At 44.6% G+C, this 20,972-nt stretch overlaps 1 protein-coding gene and 1 long non-coding RNA gene across 5 annotated transcripts in view; one reads left to right on the top strand and one right to left on the bottom strand.

Annotated features, from left to right (window-relative positions):
• The window catches only part of dlg4a (discs, large homolog 4a (Drosophila)), a 37,111-nt gene continuing 16,139 nt past the window's right edge, over window positions 1–20,972 (bottom strand). For 2 of the 3 annotated variants that reach the window (XM_086130641.1, XM_086130643.1), the window contains exons 3-22: window positions 17,101–17,157; window positions 10,924–10,977; window positions 10,203–10,253; window positions 9,760–9,884; window positions 8,940–9,109; window positions 8,664–8,800; window positions 8,036–8,180; window positions 7,257–7,392; window positions 7,028–7,184; window positions 6,836–6,938; window positions 6,644–6,758; window positions 5,771–5,947; window positions 5,639–5,681; window positions 5,521–5,551; window positions 5,124–5,171; window positions 4,936–5,037; window positions 4,600–4,772; window positions 3,934–4,046; window positions 3,747–3,838; window positions 1–2,897 (exon numbers count right to left, since the gene is read on the bottom strand). In XM_086130641.1, coding sequence (XP_085986767.1) covers window positions 2,791–2,897; window positions 3,747–3,838; window positions 3,934–4,046; window positions 4,600–4,772; window positions 4,936–5,037; window positions 5,124–5,171; window positions 5,521–5,551; window positions 5,639–5,681; window positions 5,771–5,947; window positions 6,644–6,758; window positions 6,836–6,938; window positions 7,028–7,184; window positions 7,257–7,392; window positions 8,036–8,180; window positions 8,664–8,800; window positions 8,940–9,109; window positions 9,760–9,884; window positions 10,203–10,253; window positions 10,924–10,977; window positions 17,101–17,157 — 2,136 coding nt within the window. In that variant the 3' untranslated portion in view covers window positions 1–2,790. The remainder of the gene's footprint in view (window positions 2,898–3,746; window positions 3,839–3,933; window positions 4,047–4,599; window positions 4,773–4,935; window positions 5,038–5,123; window positions 5,172–5,520; window positions 5,552–5,638; window positions 5,682–5,770; window positions 5,948–6,643; window positions 6,759–6,835; window positions 6,939–7,027; window positions 7,185–7,256; window positions 7,393–8,035; window positions 8,181–8,663; window positions 8,801–8,939; window positions 9,110–9,759; window positions 9,885–10,202; window positions 10,254–10,923; window positions 10,978–17,100; window positions 17,158–20,972) is intronic. The other variant, XM_086130642.1, reaches the window with a different exon arrangement.
• On the top strand, window positions 1,450–15,488 carry LOC147193929 (uncharacterized). 2 transcript variants are annotated; one of them, XR_015103031.1, is made up of 6 exons: window positions 1,450–1,573; window positions 2,302–2,449; window positions 2,694–2,970; window positions 8,988–9,160; window positions 9,765–9,902; window positions 13,454–15,488. It is a non-coding gene; the product is annotated as an uncharacterized LOC147193929 (long non-coding RNA). The 2 variants fall into 2 exon arrangements; XR_015103032.1 differs by having other exon boundaries at window positions 9,744–9,902.

Here is a 20,972-nt window from a genome sequence, read left to right as displayed (position 1 = left end):
TTCTCAAAAGCATTTTAAATCAATTTTATTATGTCATAGCTAATTTACAACAAGCGCTTCACTGAACTGGAACATTTTCATTTGCTTGATCTTGTCATTTGTTAAATGTAATTTTCTGCATCAGTTGACTGTTGTCATCAGTCTCTTCTGTAAAAATTAAGATACTTTATTTTAATGAAGAATATCACACTATGATATGGATGGCTGAGAGAGATATTGAGAAATTAAGAAATACACGTAACCCTCAAATGAACAAACTGAAACATTCGATTCATGGATGTGGCTGAATACTTGCTTTATATGTGTGTGTGTGTGTGTGTGTGTGTGTGTGTGTGTGTGTGTGTGTGTGTGTGTGTGTGTGTGTGTGTGTGTTAAATTGGGCCGTAGGATTCAGTAGTTTGCATCAATTGCATCAATTCTGCAGTGTCCAAGGCTAACTCTAAAGTCAGACGGCGTCTTATGTACAGCAAGACCGCAAAAAAACAAACAAAAAAAAACCCCTCTCTCGTATGTGGAAAATAATATAAAAATATACAGACAATTTCAAATAAATAAACAAAACATAAATTGATATTTGTCATCAGCGAGCTTCGGCTCTCCCGTCGGGATCTGAAGGAAGTCAGTGAACAAAAGAAAAAAAAATCAACAATAAATATGACTGAGCAATCAAAACTTTACCTGCACTCTTAAGAATTCCGTAAAATGAAAAAGAACTCAACACAAACACATGCTTCATAAAACCTTGGAAAAATCCTTTAGCTTTTTCGCCTATTTTATTTTTATTTTTTACCTGTGGAGTAAAATGCTTTCAGTGCAATTAATAATTTAAAATCTGGACACATACTGTCTAACCCTCTTTGCATAACATCATCGCCGTATTGCACTACACCGCGTGCGCGTCTTACACTCTCTCTTGCACACGTACGCACACCACCCATTATACATCGCAACCGATCGTGGGTGTTTACAAAGGACAGATTTTCTCAAATAGTATCATCTACTATTTCATATTTTAAGTACCCTCGCACTTGCGCACACTCACACACATCTGCATTGCATCGACGTCACGTGTCCATTGGTTTTCAACTGACGACTCACAGGTCACATGTACTCGTGAGGTCTCCTTCACATTCAACATTTCTGTGTAGCTTTTCGCTGAGTGATTAAATTCCACAAATCAAACTCCAAATTCAAACAAAGGAACCAATGGAACGTGTTTGGAGATATATATATAGTTTTTTTTTGTACAGACTATAGTCCTGATAGAAATCGTCATAAAAAAGATATATGTGTATATATTTATATTTGTATATATATATATATAGACCATTTATTTGTGACTTAGCTTTAATATGTACGGTCACAAAAGGGGAGAAAGCAGAGTAGAATCGGAAGCAAGAGAGTAAAAGAAGACCTGTGCCTCCCACACGCAAACACCGTGACGTCATGGCTTTTAGGACAGCCACTGGGAAACAGTGTGGATGTCTGTGGCTGAAAGGGGTTCGGTTCGGAAGAGTGATGGCTGCGTTCAAGCTCTGCTGATGGTGCCCAGAGAGTGATAACATTCATCCAGGTTTGTGACCACACAAAGGTCGGAACAGACGACGCCTCTTGCCGAGGGCTCTGCTAGCTTACAGCCTGAGGTTACAATTAGTGTTAGCGGACGTGCTTGGGCGTGTGTGCGCAGAAGGACGCTAACGTGTGTGTCAATACTTTCTGCTCTGCTCACAAGTGACCGTGTCTCTCTTCGTTCATCACGAGACATGCTTCAAAAACTAACTCGCACTCTCCTTAACTTGCCTTTTTAAAGGATTTTTTTCCAGCCCTCCCCTACAGCTTTCTTTGTTATCCTGTCATTCTGTCTTTGAGGATGCATGCACAATGCATATTCTTTATTTTATTTTTTTTCCTTCTCTCATTATAATAGTTTCCACAGCCTTTCAATAATAGTGCCTTGTGATATTTGACGAGTGATCAGTCTTGGTCACTGGGGTTGGATTTTTCGAGTTCACTTCAGAACTGAGTAAAAAAACAAACACTGATTGCAGCCCATAGAAGACGTTTTTGGCCATGGGGGTCTCAGCAGCACCCACTACTCATTTTCTGTCCTGAAACAAGGCAGAGTTGACTGGTGGACAGATAGTCAGTGGATGGGAAACAAAAAAAAATGGGGTAACCAAAGTCTTTTAGGGCACCTCCATGTCAGTTGTAGGCTTCAAACTACCTTGGGATCCACCCATGTCACCCTGTACTACCTTTTTTTACATCTCTGCTCAAACCTGATGTCTTGTTTACCTCCAGACTGTTTTCGCGACAGATGAGATATGCATCAGTTCACACTTGACACCAAAATGCATCCGGGATATTGCCGGAACTCATCCCATTCATTCGACTCCTTTGGATGTGAGGACATTTTCGCTCTGCTAGATGCCGAGGAACAAAAGCTGAGGTGTGTTCCTCGTCATCGCCACACATTCATTCTGACACCAACTCTCTCCCGGACATCTTGTGTCCCCGGTTTGGGGGGTGAAATGGCTTTTTAGTGCCAGGTGTGAACGTGGCGTCAGTCTCTGCCTCATGGAAGTGGAATACTAATTAAGTCTGTTTCAGTCTAATTACACATCAGTGTGTGTCCGTCTCATTTTTTGTTTCTCACGTCGTCACTTCCTGTTTTTGTTATCTGTCTTCTTCAGTGAAGCCTCTCTGGAGGACGGCCCAGGAGGCGCGGCCGGCTCGGCGGTGAAGGGTGGTGGCGTGAATCGGTCGATGATATGCGGGGCAGGGAGGGCATCACAGCCTCTCCCGGGTGGGAATCCAAATATAAGGCCCTGATTGCTCCTCGATCACTGTCTTTACTTTGTGATAGACCTCTTCAAAGCTATCTCCTTCGACAACAGCTGCAGGACAAGGAAAGAGAAGGCAAACCAAACAAGATGCTCAAGACCTGAAACCACACGCGATTGGATTCTGGTAGGTGTGCGGCCTCATTTATATTCCTCAGACTGCTGGTATTTGCCCCGAAAATGTCTCCGAAATGTCAAAACATGCTGAGGCCTCTCAAAAGTCAAGCGCCAAAAATGTAAATGTGACGCTCATTTTTGCAAAAGGTGCATGGCTTAACATCGGTTGGTAGAGTTAAAAAAAAACAACAACAACAACCACAACAAATTACCGCCATCTGGAGTGATCAAATACGCGTGTGCGATGAACTGGAACTATGTACTCAAATCTGTATCGAAAGTCTCTCTTGCATTAAATGGAGCAATTTTGCGACTAAAAGTGCAGTGGGGTGCAAATGCAGATGCTTGAGCTGACGTTTCACCATCTGGTGTTGCCAGAACCCAAATTCACTGGTTAGCATGAAAGTCACGTGCAGGCATACAACTTTGCACCTTCCTTTTTTTTATTTTGACAGGTGCACACGTTTGAGTGCAGTTTTTCGTGAGCATTCGTTTGCTTTGAGCAAATTCCTGTCCATATTTTTTGGGCTGTTAGCCATTTTGCCACCATTTTTTTCTTTTTTTTTATATGTCCATACCTTTTATAGTGGACTCGGTTATTATTGTGATTGTGAAAAACGCAAAGTTACCACTCCATGCTACACGTGGCTCCTGTATAATTAGCCGGCAAAACTGTTAGCGCTCTATATGTTCTCGTCAGCTAGGATTCAAGTGTGCAACCACCTGTTCCTGTTGGCAGCCAATATAAGTTGTGTATTTTAGTCTTCCGCAGTATTCTGCTCTTACCGGAGAAACACTCGAGGAAATCTTGTTCTAGTTTGAGGGCTCGGTCCATTCCTTTTCTGGCCTGCTCCTCGGTCAGGCGAGTGTTAATCTCTCTGTCCGCACAAGCAAATAAAAAAAAAAAGATCTGTTGCAGTACTTAATTTCAACACGCATGAATTGATTTTGAACCAAGTTGAAGTGTACGTACAGAACATTCTCCAGTGACTTAGGCCGGACGAAGATGGCAATAGGATGAAGCTGAGCGGCTTGTAGTCGTCGGACAGCGTTGGCCGACACGTCCAGAATGCAGTGTTTCCCTTGCTGCGTGCGCAAACGAGCCGCGTTGTAACTTCAACACCGTTTTCAACTGCATGTGAGTTTTTCTAAAGCTAAAAATATCAACCATTGCTCGAGACCAGAGGGTGTCAAACTCATTTATGTCTCGAGCCACATTTTTGTTACTGTTTCCCTTGAGACCGTTAGGACTGGAAGCATTTAAAGAAGAACGGTTGATCCAGCTATTGTTTAAGTTATTGACATGAGGGGTTTGGTAACAAAAAAATGCTTACACTAGAGTATCTCTCTTATTTATTACATGTAAGAATTTTACATTTTGATAGCGATCTTAGCTAGCATCATGGAAGTTGACAAGTTTGATTTGCTTTCGCGGGCCACGTGAAATGACGTGGCGGGCCAGATCTGGCCCCCGGGGCCTTAAGTTTAACACCTGCGCTCTAGACCTTATATTTCCCGGGCAATTAAAAGCACGTTTTTCACATTTACCGGATGACCAAACGTCAAGATTTTGTAGGAGTGTATGAAAATGAAGTTTCAGTATCCTGCTCGATATTCTTGCTTTTTTTTTTGTACGCACCTGTTCAGCCACCTCGCGGACACTCTGGACACTGGTGCCGTACAGATGACTGTTATACTGGCCCGCTTCGATGAAGCGATGGCTCTGGATGTCTTTCTCCATCTGTTCCCTTGACGACACAAAGTGGTAGTCCCGCCCATCCACTTCGTACTCCCGTTTGGGACGCGTGGTGTCTGTTCATACGACAAAAACGTTCTTCAACCTGGCGCATCGGCCCAATGGCGAAAGGAGAGCAAATACATCTCCCGGAGGAAAGACTCGCCTCGAAAAAAAAAAAGGCTGCGAGTGGCGTTGCAGCCGTGTGTCGTTGATTTGATTGACAGCGCCATTACTTACGTGGGACGCACGAGCCAAACTTGTCAGGGAACTCGGACAATAGGTCATCGTTTATCCTGTCCTTCACAGGTCCCAGGATGATGATGGGCCTTGCGTAGTGAACTAATGAAGTGAGAAGAGCGCGTGGACATTTAGCATGCATAGAAAATGACAATGATTCAAAAAGTCCACGGATTTGACCGCCTTACCTTCCACTTGGGTGACGGTCTCATAACTGTGCGATGTTTTATCTCTCCCTGGTGACAGATCAGGGAAGCAATCAGCCAGATTTCTTTTCGCCTTGGTCATACGACATTCAGGTTTGTGTTAGCATTTGTGAGCTCGTTGGGTGTCAAAGTGTGTGACGGAGGAGAAAAGAATCGGATTTCTTTTATGATGAACCAACACGGGAAAGACGGAGGAGGTGATTATGATCGCCCAGTCGAAGGTTTTCTTACGAGAATTAAATAGTACGTGAACAGAGCTTGCTTCAGAGCTATTATTTATATTAGCGAGCAGTACAGCGTTTTGTGTCTCGGCAGTATGTGACTTCCCAAATCCCGCTCTCGTGTTGCAAATGTATCGACGAGGAAGCCCGCTAATTACCTTGCGTTCCCATCGTGTCCCGACCGTGATCCTACGAGGACAACGATAAAGATCGACACGCTAAAATGAAAAACAATCCAAGCGGGCTAGTCTGGGATAATGAGCTTTCTGAACCTACCCTCTCTTTGGTGTTGACGCGTGACCACTCTTTTCTTTCCACCCTGGGCACGGAAGCATAAGAAAAGCAAAATGAAAGGCAGGAATTGAGGAGGGGGGCTGTGCATTGTGAAGGACGGCGTGTGTGTCTGACCTGTGTTTGCTGGGAATGAAGCCAACCTCCTCAGCCTCGTTCTGGGGGCTGACCTTGCGCGCCTGCCACCATTCCTCGTCCCCGCAGTCCAACACGTGGAGAACGTCCCCAAACCTGAAGCCAAGCGCCTGGCTGAGGAAGCCGCAGTCCGCCGTCTTGTCGTAGTCAAACAGAGCCCTTGGAAAATACAATCGTCGTATCGATTCCACATCTCGACATTGGCCATCGCAATTTCATTACTGGACACTATTAAACCTTTTATGAGTCACTTCCATCCATTTTCTGATCTGCTTATCCTCACAAGGGTCACCCAGGCCGATAGAAGGGCGCGCATAGACGAACGACCATTCGCGCTCAGAATCACACCTCGGGACAATTTAAGGCGTTCCATTAATCTGCCACGCATGTTTTCGGAATGTGGGAGGAAACCTGAGCACCCGGAGAAAACCCACGCAGGCAAGGGGAGAACATGCAAACTCCGCGCCGCACTTATGAGTCACTTAGAAGTCGAAATTTAAATTTTTCACTGAAGCAACACCCTTTAAAATTTTTTTTAAGACAATCATGCCCTGACCGCTGTTTTTTTTTCCCTAGCACATTACAGCCCTTAATCACAATCCCATCCTGGGGTTTTTAAGGCTGACGATAATGACCTGCACTCCACTGATAAAATGGTTCTTCCCAAAGGCAATCAAATGATCAGAATCAGTATATGATTATAATGCCCACACACTTTTGTAAATCTCTGTTTAATCTGGATTTAGTCTCAAAACGGAAGATATTTGGACGAGGGCGCTTCAGCTATGCATTGTATCAATTCTGACGACCGAAGGGGCCATTTTCTTCTCGGCCGCGACGGATTCACACACGTACCTGATGTAGAAGCCCCTCTTCGGATTGCTTCGTAGCGTGGTCGTCCCGGAGCCCATGCTGCTGTTCATCAACTGCTCCCTCAAGTCGTGGATCTTGGCCTCAAAACGACTGTACTCTGATTGGGGTAGCGCGAATCCTATTTATAGATTCTTGAAAGAAACCTTGTTGACGTGCTGCGGTTTCGGGCTTTACCGTCTGGTCTATACTGAGCGATGATGGTCACCGTCTGGCCGGCGTTCTTCAGAGCCGCGGCCGCCTGCTCGTGCGTGGCCATTCGCAGGTCCACGCCGTTCACCTGACAAACGCGGATGGAACGTTAAGCGGCCACGCGCTCAAAAAAGGCCGAGGGAGTAATTGTCGGCGAGCCGCTGAGCGCGTCTTTACACTGAGGATCTGATCGCCCTTGTGAAGCTCTCCGCTGAGGTCGGCTGGCCCTCCTGCCAGGATGAAAGAGATAAAAATCCCCTCTCCATCTTCTCCCCCAACGATATTGAATCCGAGACCCGTGGAGCCTCGGTGAATGAGAACCCGGCGAGGTTCTCTGGAAAAGGAGAGGAAAACCCGAGGGGAATGCTTCCAAACCTGTCAATGGGGCTCAAGTGACATTTCTCACCTGGGGATGTCGTCGTCTCCCATCAGGCCGTGTAGAACAGGTGAAAAGCGACTCGGTGAGGTGGGAGTGAGGGCTTGCGGGTAATCGGAGCCAAGGTAGTTGGGGTGGCTGAGTTCAGTATCCATGTGGGAATATGCTAGGAAATAGACATTAGAAAGTGATAGTTCATCGGGCATCGATAACTGACTTCGCCTTAACTCGAATAGCCGTTTAAAAAAAAAAAAACTGTAGAGAAGAAGGAGAAGTAAGCGATGGTGTGACGCATCACTTCAGTTGTCCTGCCAGTTTTATGCTCGAGCTAAGTGTTGCAGGCGACATTGAAGTGAAATGTTTGGCAAGACTGTCCCAAAAAAAACAAAAAACATGTGGTCCGATGTTAAAATGTCAGTCTCAACAAGCTGTCACTCTCAAAAGTGTTCGGCTTGCATGAAACTTTGGCCACCCGAGTATTTTTACTCATGCTCGGTGGAAGGGGTGGGGGGGGGGGCATTGGTGCATCCCTAATACAAAGCCTGAAGCCTTTCGACCTCATCTTTGAATTCTCGCACGGCGCCCACATTCATCTGCAGTCATTTCAGAAAGATGCTATGTCCTTGCGCCTCTATTTTTAACTGTTCTTCTAAATTTGGTTCTTTCCGTGGGTGTATAATATTGGAAGCACATTCGCCAAAAGCTTGGACATGATGGCAAACACTTTTTAGCTGCCTTATGTCAACCACGCTGACCTCCTAATCCCGTCTTCTTTGCATTCCCCGCATTCCTTTTTGAGGTAGACTTACTGTTGGTGAGATCGGGAGGGTTATAGGAGTTGGTCAGAAACAGGTTGTTGGGCTTGGCCACCCTGAGGTACACCACCTCGGCTGTGTTCTTCAGTGCCCCCACCGCATCTTCATGCATGACGTCTTCCAGACAGACGTTATTTACCTATTAACGATTGACCATAAAGAAACAGGCGAACGCAATCAATCACGCCGCGAGAGATCGCGTGAACGAGACGAGGCCTCTGAGCACAAAATAATCAAGGCGACACATTGGCATAATCAGATCCGCCCGGAAAGCAGAGGGAACAAGACAAAGTTCATTTTTCATTGCTAAAACAACATCATTACACATGATACACTCAACAAACCTTCCAAGTCAGAAGTCAGCTGCTATTGTGTCTACTGTCCAGCAGGTGGCGGTAACGTTCTGACATTACATCCCACTCATTTATTGATAGTTATGAATATACTGTATGTGTGTGGCTATGTCGTGCTCGGTTAAATGGGAGACGTAGGGTCTCTGTGGGGGCCTTAATGGGTGGGGGGGGGGGGGTGATTCAAGGGCCCGTGACTGACAGGAGCCCTGGAAAATGCTATTTTGCTATTGTGGAATCGTGGGTGGCAATATCATAAAAGAGTGACTGACCGCCAAGATCTTATCCCCGATCTGCAGGCGTCCATCTTTGTGTGCTGCTCCACCTTCGATGATTTTGGTGACATAGATGCTGTTATCTCCTGGTATGTGCTGGTTTCCAACTCCTCCGGCAATACTGAAACCTAGCCCTTAAAAGTCCACATCCAACCAAAGAGGAACGGGTCAATGCCTCAAAAAATGTTCTCAAGCCAGAGAGTACATTTTAGCCGTGATGACATCATCCTTCGAGCCAGGAAAATTGATCTTGGATCCGCAGTTTTGACGTACCTTTTGGCCCTTTGATAAGTTTGAGCTCAGTGATCTTCTCCGCCGCAGGTTTCCGACGGAGAACGTAAAGGCGGACGATAGCACCTGCTTCCTTCAGAGCCTCCACAGCCTGGCTGTGTGTCACCTCTCTTACGTCAACGTCATTCACAAAGAGGATGCAGTCGTTCACACTACCGAAGGGAAGCGAGAAGGGAACAAAAACATTGCGGTGGTCCAAAAAGGTATTCATCCATCCGTTCATCCATCCACGTACAATACTTCTCCCATCTTTCAAAAAAAAAAAACAATGTCGAAAAATGAATAGCAGCCCAAAAACTTTTGGGAATGATGAGCGTCATCGTGGGTCTTCCTATCTGCACTAGGCACGTCGTGTTTTTAATTCATTCTCTATTTTAGAATGTTCACAGTACTTTTCCCAAGAGACTAAATACTTGGCTTATCGCTATTTCCGTTTGCATGTGCTTGAAATTGATTTCATGGCCATTCCAATTATAGCGGGCTCAATTTTGTAAGATTCTGTGCCGAGTGAGGGCTGCGGAAAGTTTCGGGCATGGCTCTCGAGGGTCGTTAAACGCTGCATTCCAGGAAACTCTGAATTTTTTCGTCTTTGACTGAGAAAAGTGCTTTGGAACTCCAGTTGTGGCAAATCGATGTAACCTGAGTCTTTATTTTTTTTTTTAAATTTAATGATTTTAATATATTGCAATTTGAAAGCTCAACGCTAAGCCGGCTAACTCATCTTTCTATTGCACCCTGTCCCTGGATGTATTCATGCCCCTGTAATTTGTGTTTTATTTTGTAAAGCCCCCAAGTGTGTTACCTTAGGCGTCCGTCCTGAGCCGCTGCTCCTCCAGGTATGATTTTTGTGATGAAGATGCTCGGGTCGTCACCCACGTGAGGATTGTCGGTTCCCCCTGCTATGCTGAATCCCAGGCCTGAGTTCCCCTACAGCAGCAATTACAAGTAAGGAGAAAAAAAACCCCCAACACAGTGAATAATTCTTCATTATGTGCATTGTCCATCAATGAAAATCACTTTAATTGATCTATTGACTATCCAGTACTAACTGTGCTTCTAATGCTTTTAGTTTCGTCTACTTTAATCTTGTATTTTGTTTTGCACTTTGTGACTTTTAACTACTGATAAGGACACGACAAAGGCTTCAGTTTTTAGATTCCAACCGAATCGTGCAAAACGATCAAAGTAATCATGCTGAGTCAAGATCCGGCCGGGCGAGATGATGAATTTGTTGTTGGCACTTACTCTCTCCAGTGTGATTTCCTCATATTCGATTTCCCCTTCTGTGCCATTCACCTGCCAGAATATAAATGAGTTAATTGACTGTCGAAAGAGAATAAGATCCAAAATCATTTCTAAAATTAGTCATCTTAATTAAAAAAAAAAAAAAAAAAGAAAAACAGTTAAGATTTCGGTCGTCAAGGACATGGACACACTTCTATTTGCTATATTTAACCCTTACCCACCCCCCCACTCCCCCTTTTTTTTGGAAGCATTATTATGATTATGCCAGTAAGGTACCCGATTGATGAATAGCCACATTGTTCTTTTGCTCTAATTTGCCTTCTGGCTGAAGAGCATAAAAACTCATCAGTAGTACCTTGGCAATTAAGGGCGTCCCCTGTGGAAAACAAAATTGAAGGAACTGATGTCTGACCTAGAAACAACTTTTTTTTTTTAACCAGCATTCGAACTGTAACAAAAAATAGTTGATGCCCCATTTTGTTGATCCTCAAAATGCTTTTCGTTACATCCAACCACCCGCTAAAAACACGTTGGCCGGTGGCCCATGTCAGTCGCACATACAATCAATCACACTGGCAATGATATGAGGACCTGAAGCGAAGCCGTCCAGCACTGTTATCATTCTACCGAATTAATCGTCAACGTGGCGACCGTCGGTCAAGAGAATTTCTCTCAACGTCATTTTGTCGCGTCGCGTTCGAGACTAGACGTCGGTCCTTACATATGGCGATCCATCGAGTGTGTCCGTGTTCACCACCACAGGAGGACTATTTCCCTGGAGCGAGAGAGAAGGAGAGAAGACATGTGAATTATATAATAGAATCATGCCAGAGAGTCAAAGACATGGCAGCTCTCGTCAGAATAACCGTGAAACCTTCCCGTCGCAGAAATGACAAATGGCCATTTTGGCTCTCGGCGTACGGCTTTCCCCACTTTGCCGTGGTTGTTACGTTCAAGGATACGGGATAATGAGTCAAGAGCTCATGCCGGTTGCTATTATGTTTTCACGAGGGTCAGATAAATAATTCATGCTTGCCACTATTACCTCAACTGGAAGCCGTTGCCTTATCTTGGTATGGCTGTTTTAAAGGACTGTCCCGCATGTGTTATCAATGCTGTAAGGGGCCAACTACGCTAAACAGACTGAATGTGTGGACGAATTGCTTTTAATCACCTTCCCTTGAGTTCCTTATTTCACACTTTGATATGTTAAGGATAGAAAGCACTCACTGTATAGCACCATTGATCGGACACGGCTGTGCGCGAGATTGTGACGCAAGTCACTGCGTTATCCTGCACTTCAAGGCATATTGGAATTGTTTCAGGAAATAACGACACGGTCCTGTTTTTATACAAGTGCTGTAAGTTGAGTTTGTAACGTGGTGGTCTGACCTGACGAGGTAACCAGCAAAAACTCGTTTATTGTAAATGAAATAACATCCATCCATCCATTCTCCGAACCGCTTGATCCTCACTAGGGTTGCGGGGGGTGCTGGAGCCTATCCCAGCCGTCTTCGGGCAGTAGGCGGGGACACCCTGAATCAGTTGCCAGCCAATCGCAGAATGAAATAACAGTCACTCCGATTTACCATGAGCGATTTAAGAGACGATTCCATGACCAAAAAAGAAAAAGAAAAAAAAAAGTACGATGTTACTTGAGTCAACTCACACACTAAAGTTGACTAAAGTAAGTGAACGAGGCGCCACCGTGTGGCGTGATACCGTACTGCAGTAACGGACTATGACGAGTTGAATTCTGACCCGACTCGCACGTTAATTTCATAGCAGGCCATTTCGGCCTTTCTCATAGACATTCATTTGGATTTTGTGAAGGCTTTGCGTGTTCCCTGCACCATATCTGCCATCGATTGACGATCGTGATGCTGAAAAATGTTCACGTGAAAGAGCTTAACTATTTGTACGATGAGCTCGCTGGGGGCCGAGCGCGAGTTCTAATTAAGGTGATTTTTCACCACCGCGTATTTGCAGCATTTACATGTCAGGGGAAGAGCCGTAAAAAGCCGATGAAACACAATCGGAAATCGTTACCGTGAGGGTTGCCGTTACCCTCGCGTTAATGATAACGGTTCCAATCTAGCAGCCTCGAAACGATAAATACAAGTCTCCTGCCGCCTCCTCATAATGCTCACTCTACCATTAAAACCGTGCCTGTGCAATGCATCAATGTGTAGCTGTTGCCAGCGGGCCGTGCCGTCGAACATGACGTCAAATTCATCCTCATCTATTCCCCAGACAGAAATAATGAATATAGCTAGCAGAGAGGAAAGATAATGTAGAGCCAGCTGTCCTGCACAAATTCTGACCGTGCGGAACGTTGGGAATTTTCGGATTGGCATCTGTATTTGGTTGCTTTGTCTGATTATCCTCATCAGAGTGAAGCAGGATATTTAAATAACCTGTTAGGTTTTTTTTTTTGTGTCTAAAATATATAAATATTTAACATCAATCAATCACCTAACGGGTGTTGAACCTCCCCGCCTCAATTTGTAAAAATGCAAATGATGCATCAGAGAGGTTGCACGCCCCGCAGTTGGAAGGCCCATTAAACAGTCGACAAGTTTAATGTTTTCCTTTCAACTACCCAATAAATTACTGCAACAATTAAGCAATACAAGCATCGTGGGAAGCACCAAATGTTTGTACGTAGTACAGTAAGAAACAATATTTTTCCTTTCGAGCCAGAACAAGTTAGATGATCGTACCGTAGACTGAGTCTTGCATTACGACGGCATAATGAGAAGCTCTGTGTATTTGGTGAGCCGTTTTATTAATGTCGGCGATATGATAAAGCGAAGTGTGCTGATTTTAGTGCTGGTTGAGGTCATGGCGGCGCAGAAGTTAATTTAGATGTCGGATGAAGCAGATTTCCTGTTTGTTGGCTCACTATTAAGTCCTGCGCGTGGGGTGTTAGAAAAGGTGGCATTGTGCATTAACGTGTACGCAGATGGCCACCACCTCCACGTTTGCGGGAATATGACGAACACAGAGCCCAATGTTTCACATCGATAGAAGTTGAGTCACAAACGTGCAGTAAATATGATTTAACACTGGGGGTCGCCAACGTGGGACCCGCGTGCGCCAAGTAAGCCACCAAGGACCACCTGAGGAGCCCGAGGGCCTGTTTCCAAAAAATAGGTTATATTGTAATATATTATTTTCATATATTATGATATCATTGTACAGTTTGTCGAATATGTTGTTGATATATTTGTGTTTGCTTTGTTTGCCAGGTTGGAATTCCAAACAAGAATCCGTTCAAATATGAGGTAATTAAATCAACATGTACAGTATATGCATTTTTCTTTTTTTAAATTAGGTGATATTTATCAATGTACAATATTATTTGAGGTTACACTGAAAATCCAAAAATAAAATTTAGCACTCCTATAGACATCTGGCACCTTCTGTTACTGGGTCAACTGTGTGAATGCCCTCAACCACGATACGAAGAAATATGGGGCTTTTTTTTTTTTTAGTACGATACTGTATATGAGTACAAATTGATGAGCCTGAAAAATGTACAATCCAATCCACAACTCTGACTACCATCAATGGACAAATAATACGACCGCAAGAGGAAACGCAAACCTACCCTTGTATGATGCGGTCGTTTCTTGGGGTTCCGTACATTGTTGAGGAGCCGGCAGCCCATGTTTTTCGCACGCCCCGCGCTCATAAACATTTTTACCTCAGTGCGGAGGTCTAAATGATGGTTTAGTTAGAGCGTAAACCCTGCACACATCTCCAAAAAAGACGCGCGCACTCAGTAATGTGTGTCGTGAAGAGTTCCGGTTGCACGCAAGAAGCGCCTGCTGCCCAAAACACTGCGTTCATGCAAAGCGATTTCAAAACATTGGTTCAAAAGTCCACGTAGCTTCCACGTCACTTTGATGAAACGGAATCATCCGCGGTATTCCCACTTAACACCTGCTTGTCCACGGCCTAGACGAACCACTCTGGTCGATTGTACTGGGCTTTGGGCAGAACGTGCATGACCCAATTAGTGTCCTCCTCCTCCCTGCTGTCTCAGAACGGTATAGACCTCATCTGCAACCCTGAAAATAACAGCTTGAGCTTTGCAAATTCCTCATCCCTGATATGACTCACGGCTATTATCCGAGTCCTTGTCGTCCTGTCTTAAGAAGTCACCCATTCCAAAAAAAAAAAAAACCCCAGGACTAATCCCTGACGTCCTCCATCATCCATATCAGCGGGCAGGGATAGCGACGTCGCTCGGCTGCCGGTCTGCGCTCAGTTGAAAAATGCAGTTCATGTTTTCTGCTGCTATACTGTACTTTACTCCTCCCCTCCCGTGGCGCTGAGGCAAAGAGGAGCGAGCGGGGAATTTTGTTGGCAATTACTCGGCTGTCTTTCAATATAATGGCCGTGCTGGTGATGCGAGAGGGGAATTATGCTGTGGTGGAACTTTGAAGGACGAGCAGCTCAAACTGGCCCCGCATCACAAGCAGGTTTAGAAGTCGGATAGATAGCGAGTCAGCGATAATCGCTGAAACTCCACGCAAATTTTATTTTATTTAGTTTTTATTAATCGCTGGGCCACTCAGTGTGGTCGCGGGCCGCATCGCCGCCGGTTGCCCATGCATCCGCGCAGGAGACGTACGGTACCCATTGATCAGACTGATATAAGGACATGCGGAAGGACAAGCCGTCAACTTGACGTTCTCATTTTGTTAGCGAAAACGCCTCCACCTTACCTTTCCAATTATGTCACCTTTCTAAGTGCGGGCTCTCGCTAGCTGTCGTCTGTCATTTATACAGTGTGTGCGCAGCTCTCATCCCCCCCCCCCCCCTCCTCTTTCATGCATAGTTATGCCCTTCCCTTCCCAGCGGACCTGGACTGCTGGCGCACGGTAATTACACTGAAGCTGCAGGGACATCTTCAAACATTTATTAAAGAAAAGTAAGGAGGGCGAGGAAAATGAAGATAGACAGCAGATACAGGATGACAAAAGTGCAGAGCAGAGAGGGGATGGTATCATCGAGATCTCTTGGGGGGGAATGCTATAGAAGCCTGCAATTAAAGATGGATGTCAGACACATCAGCAAGGGGGTGACAGTCTTTGAGGATGATTTGTGTGAAAAACATGAGGGTTTTTTTTTGGCGCGACAGTGATTTGCATCCTTTTTAGATGAGAAAAGACAAAGTGGAATGATAAGAAGAGCTGCCTGCTGGTTCTCTCCAGCTCTGTAGGTGTGGGACTCATAGCATGTTGTGTGTACTGTCGTCTTTATTGTCTCAATAAATGATGATCTCTCTATGATCTCAAACACACACTCATTGCCCCCCCCCCTTCCAGCATTAGGTTTACCATCACAATCTAATCGGATACAATATCTGTGTACACATTGTTTGAAAATGTTTTGACTGGCGCTGTCAGAAAGGTATTAGTACTTTGGACCCACACATATTCTCAAATTAACCTATTTTGGGGACTATCTCTGTTATTTTCGGAGGGGAAAAATCTCACTTATTCTGTTAATGGCAACAAAAAAAAGTCTGATTTTTTTTGTGTTTTTTGGAATGGCAAAATATTTTCTGCGCTGTGTTGATATTTATTGTGTCGTTGCTTTGCTAATTGAAACAATGAATGTTTACGGTCGACTGTAAATTTGCCCCCCCAAAAATCCAACCTGTGCAGCGGACGCACCCGACGCGCTCATCCAATCACGAATTTAATAGCGACAGTGCCGGATTTGTGATTGACAGTCAGCAGAAGTGGAAAATGGCGGCGCCCATATCGGCATTGGCTCATGATTCCTTCATGCAGTCCCATAATGTGCATTGATTTTTACCGAAGCGAAAGCAGATGTTTGCCGGATCCTGTTTATCACCCAGAATTCTCCTCTTACCTACTTTACCCAAGTATTGCCATGTTCGCTGAGAGCCTCCTACCTGTAAATCAGTGAGGCCTGGAGTGCTGGTGGCGAGCCCTGCGCCATTAATGCAATAAAAGCGACAGACTGACGACACCGCCTACACACGAACACGACCACGCGAGTACTACACCGGCTGCGATGGTGCCCACGCGCATACTGCAATGCATCACAGAGGCGGCGCCTTCTCCGCCAAACCATTGTGAGAAAAATAGAAGGATAAGCCTGTGGGAGAAGGACAAGCCTGTGGGAGATTCAAAATAATCATTTGATACGTTGTCGTGCTCGCTGTTGTGTGTCGCGGGCTCCCGGCAGCTGACTTTTTGGTTTTCAAAAAGTGACGTGAGCAATTCACGGGGCATGAGATCAACGCCACCTGACTGATTATGACAAGTTTATTCAGAAATCGTAATAATGATCTGTTCGAGGTCAGGAACGCCACGTCGCACGGTCAAACACTGACACCTATAGGTTAATGAGTGATCTGCAATCAGGACTATTGATGTTTTCGCTTTCAACCGCGGGCCACGGACGTTTGAAAGGTTGACCCCGCGGGGATTTATTACGTCGTTGCTCTTACCACTGACGTGCCCATCCACATGTTTTAGGATGTGTCTGTATGTGCTAAATTACAAGGGGAAAATTTGAAGGCAGCATACTATGCGTGCGCGTTATTGGAACAATCGTGTAATCCACATTGTGTCACACACATTTATTTCCACTGCAGAGAAGATATTCACACCGAGACACTGAGTTAGGACACCGTAACATCACACAACCATCAAAAAGATGACCTCATCCTTGCTACAGATGAATTTCTTTGGAATGGTGGATCATTCTGTCATTTTAATCTGTAAAAGACCTGAGCCAAAACCAGATTGAGGAAAATGACAGGAAACGAGCACACATGCAAGTCTGGACAGTGATGACAGATGATGACAACGTTCGGGCTTTCCCTACAGGCGCAGGTTAGTGCTCTTACCAGTGTGGAAACAGCAGAAGTGTACATTGGAGTGTGTCCTGTCGACATCAATACAGGCTGCAAAACAACAAAAGGGAGAGGGTAATTGTGCTGGACGTGCGGGTGGGCTCAAGGGAGGGTAGAACAAAGGCTTATTTTATGTTTTAATTTATCAGAGCGGATGCTGACAGCTTCATGTCGCAGTGAGCTCTCGGCAGAAAATGTTAGAAAGCAGGTCACCAGAGCTGATAGAAGAACCGAGATCAGCTACTATAAATATTGATGAAGGCTATAATTAAAATCCATGAAATATATTGCTCCCTAGTGAATTAGGACCACGCCCACTTCAATCTGAGCGCATTCCCAACTCTATGTGCACGTTCATTTTCATAACACGCTGTGTTTCAATCAAGCCCTTGAACTGATTGCCATGAAATAGTTATTGGTAGGCTGAAAACCGGAACCTTTATAGTTAGTGTACTAATTGTACAAATTCGACCAACATTTTCAGTAAAATAGGGCTCTGAACTGCAAGGTTATTTTAATTAGCGGAAGTTGAAGAAATCACCTTAACTAAAATTGAAAACACGATATTAAAAAAAAAGTGTTTTGAGAACATTTCACGTTTCCAAAACTAACTATAATTATAGCGAATGTGTCCCGTTAGCGTGTTTGGCAATTATTTCAATACATGAGCCTTTGAGATTGATTTTAAATGTATTTAATTCAGTACTGTACTGTAGTCCGGTTCGACGGAGAGAGGAGTGCGAAATGTTATCTGGGAGTTGTAGTCCATTTAGTGTATCACCGCCATCATTTAGCATTGGCCAATGAAAACAGCCACTGGATGACGTCACCCCTCGTTTGCGTGTTTGAATTTTGGTTCGAATGGCTTCAGTGCTTTTGTCATTTAAACACGACGAAACGCGATGTTAGGTAAGAAATGCTTTCCTTTTTGGTTCATGTATGGAAAAAAAAATACAGCACATTAAAAAAATGTACGCAGTGCCCTTAACCTCTGCTAAAATGTTGCTTAAAACGAGCCTGCAAAACCACTAGCTTCCATTTTCTATGTGGGAATTTGTTTCAAAATTCAAACAAACAACATTGCCCCCCTCCCCGTGTCCCTACACAGATTGAACTGAATCTTTTGTTCGGTTGCCTTTGGAATCCTAATGACAACAAAATATATATCGGTCGGGATGGTACGCTATACAATACACTGATTGTGTTCATATTTATTTCCAGTGGGCAGGTTTTCAGCGATCCAATCTGACGACAATTCCTTTTTCTAACACAAACACAGCCCGCTAAATAACGGTTCCTCCGAAGATCAATCTGCCTTGCTCAGGTGCACATTCCCCTAGTTGTTAAAATAGCAGAGAGTTGAAGCATTTACTTTAACCCCCAGAGCCCGAAGCCTCCCTTTCCCCCTGGCCTTCTATTTTCTCATTTGTCTTCTCACTATGACTTCTCTTCTTCTGCCAAATGTGAGGGACACCATTTTCCCCAGGCCTTGCGTATTTATGTCTTTGCCCTTACTGTTCCCGAGTTGTCATCAACACCTACCGGTAATTAAACTCCACTCCACTTTTCAATATGAAAGCCTAATAGTCTGGACAGGCTCGACGAAGCTGATTTATTGAGTTTTTATGGCATCTACGATGTTTTAGTACACATGTTAACAAGGTCTTTAATTTTTAGGGTTCGAACCGGATTGTAATTTTCATTTTTATTGTTTTTTTTTTTCGTTTTTTTTTCTCTTTGCTGCTATCAACAAGAGAGGGATGAAGGCGACCTATGATCTCACGAATTTTAACAGGAAGTCATCCCTTAGACAAAGATATGCACCGTTTACCATCATTGCCGCGCATTGCTTTCGATATGAAATTGTTGCGAGCGCAGGCTCAAGGAGGCGTTGGCGCAAGGCGAAGGAGAAGCTTACAAATCAACAGGTTGTGTGAAACTACAATACAAGCGGATAGGCCACATGCAGGGGAGGGAAAACTGGTCACAAACATCTCACCGTGACGCAGCGATTAAAAAAAGCGCACGCGACATGCAAACAAATGCCTGTGTGGAAGGAAAAGTCTCAGTTGCCACATGAATGTTTTTGTTTTTTTTAACCCTTTCAGCGGTTACTCCAGTGGACAGCTTATCACGTTACCAGATCACAGGGTTAATGATCATTCTTTTTGAGATTCATTCTATCTTTAAAAGGAGAAAAGCTCGCACACAAACAATCGACGCTCTATTAGCCAAAATCAGCCGTTAAGGCTACTGAGATAAACGGTCAGCAGGCGGCCGCGCATTATATGCATCCGCAGCCTATAGTTAATCACTTTTTGCGTCAGCGCATTGTTTTGCGCCGTAAAATGCCTCATTATTACGCTGCAGCGAAGACACTTTTAATGGAGCATCGGAGGACGCATGTTGCGGGGGGGGAAATGTTTAGGCCTGTTTGACTGTCCCATTACGATAACGGAGCGAATGAATTGGCGCTAGCCTGCGGATGGATAATTTTGTTGTATGCGTTGCATGTCTCCTCATCATTTAGAGTCAAAACAGTCAAACAAAGTCGTCTTCATCTAAATTTTGTCGTCAAATGAGAGTGCAGGAGACACGTCGGGTTTAGCTTGCGGTAATGATAGGACAGACTACGATATTTATTTATAGTTTCCATTAAAACACCAAAATCAACTTTTTTTTTCCTATTTTTTTCTGGTCTCTCAAAATCGCCCCCCCCCCCAGCTCTTCGCCATGCAGTTTTTGCTTCCTGCTGACTGCGCGCAAATACCTCAATTATGAACGGAACTTTTGTTCTACTTCAGTTGACTCTTTTTGTCGTGCGTCCTCTTTCCACATCCGGTGTGGGCACCGCTGCCACGGTGTTGGAAAAGGAACCGCAAAGTTGCTCTCGCTCACATCTAGCGTGAAAACAATGCTGCTGTTTTGCCAAGCGGACCCAGCACACGCACAGAGAGAAGAAATCCATTTTTTTCGGGTACCACCCGCCCCTGGGAGGAATGAATGACTCATGTAATGGATTCGAAATACTCTGTGGCACACACCACAGAGTGAAAAAAAAAATTAAATTAAATAGACTTTGATTATCTGGTAATGGTAGATTTTACGGAGAGAAGCACGCCTCTGCATGACCCCCCCCCCCCCCTCTCTCCCCTCCCCACGTTTCCACTATAAATGGTGCACCGCTCGTCTCTGAATAATTACTGAATCCACAGCTTGGTGCTGGATGACAATCTCCCCTAAGATTAAGGGAATTAATCAAGCCTCCAAGAAACATGGGGATGGGACATTGTATCTCCCACCTTTTTAAAGCGAGTGAAATCTGGTAGAAAGATCTTTTGGTTTGATTCCTTTCTTCTATTTTTTTTGCCAATTTTTTCTTTGCCACAGTGCCGTGTGAGCTTAGTGTAGTTGTAGCAAAGGTGTATAGAGTACCAAAAAAAAAAAAAGGAGTCCTGCTAATGTTGAATGACATAACTTGAGTAAAAGTAAAAAGTAGTCCCCCAAATTATGACTTCACGTTAACCCCTTTCATGCACCCTGTAACCTGATCACACCGTAGTAAGGGTTAAAACAACTGTTTTTACAGGGTGAAATGTTTCAAACAATTCCACAGTGGCACGATTTTTACTGCCTGCCGCTAATCTATGCGAGCACGCAGATGCGCTGCTCATTAAAATAACATTAAAAAGAGACGGTAGCCTGATGCCCCGTGTCCACTAATGAGACGCTCCGTGCTGCTTGCGGTCGCTCACTTCCCGATGCCCGTTGATTCACCTCGCTGGCCGGTTTGGCAGCTTTTCCCTCAAATACCCCCCAGCACACCGCGGGACAAAGCTCCACGAGCACCGCAGCTCAACCTGAGC

The sequence above is a fragment of the Hippocampus guttulatus genome, chromosome 15 (assembly GCF_054856545.1).
Source record: "Hippocampus guttulatus isolate MCC_2025c chromosome 15, RoL_Hgut_1.0, whole genome shotgun sequence".
Taxonomy (NCBI): domain Eukaryota; kingdom Metazoa; phylum Chordata; class Actinopteri; order Syngnathiformes; family Syngnathidae; genus Hippocampus; species Hippocampus guttulatus.
This window is presented reverse-complemented; position numbering and strand designations above follow the sequence as displayed.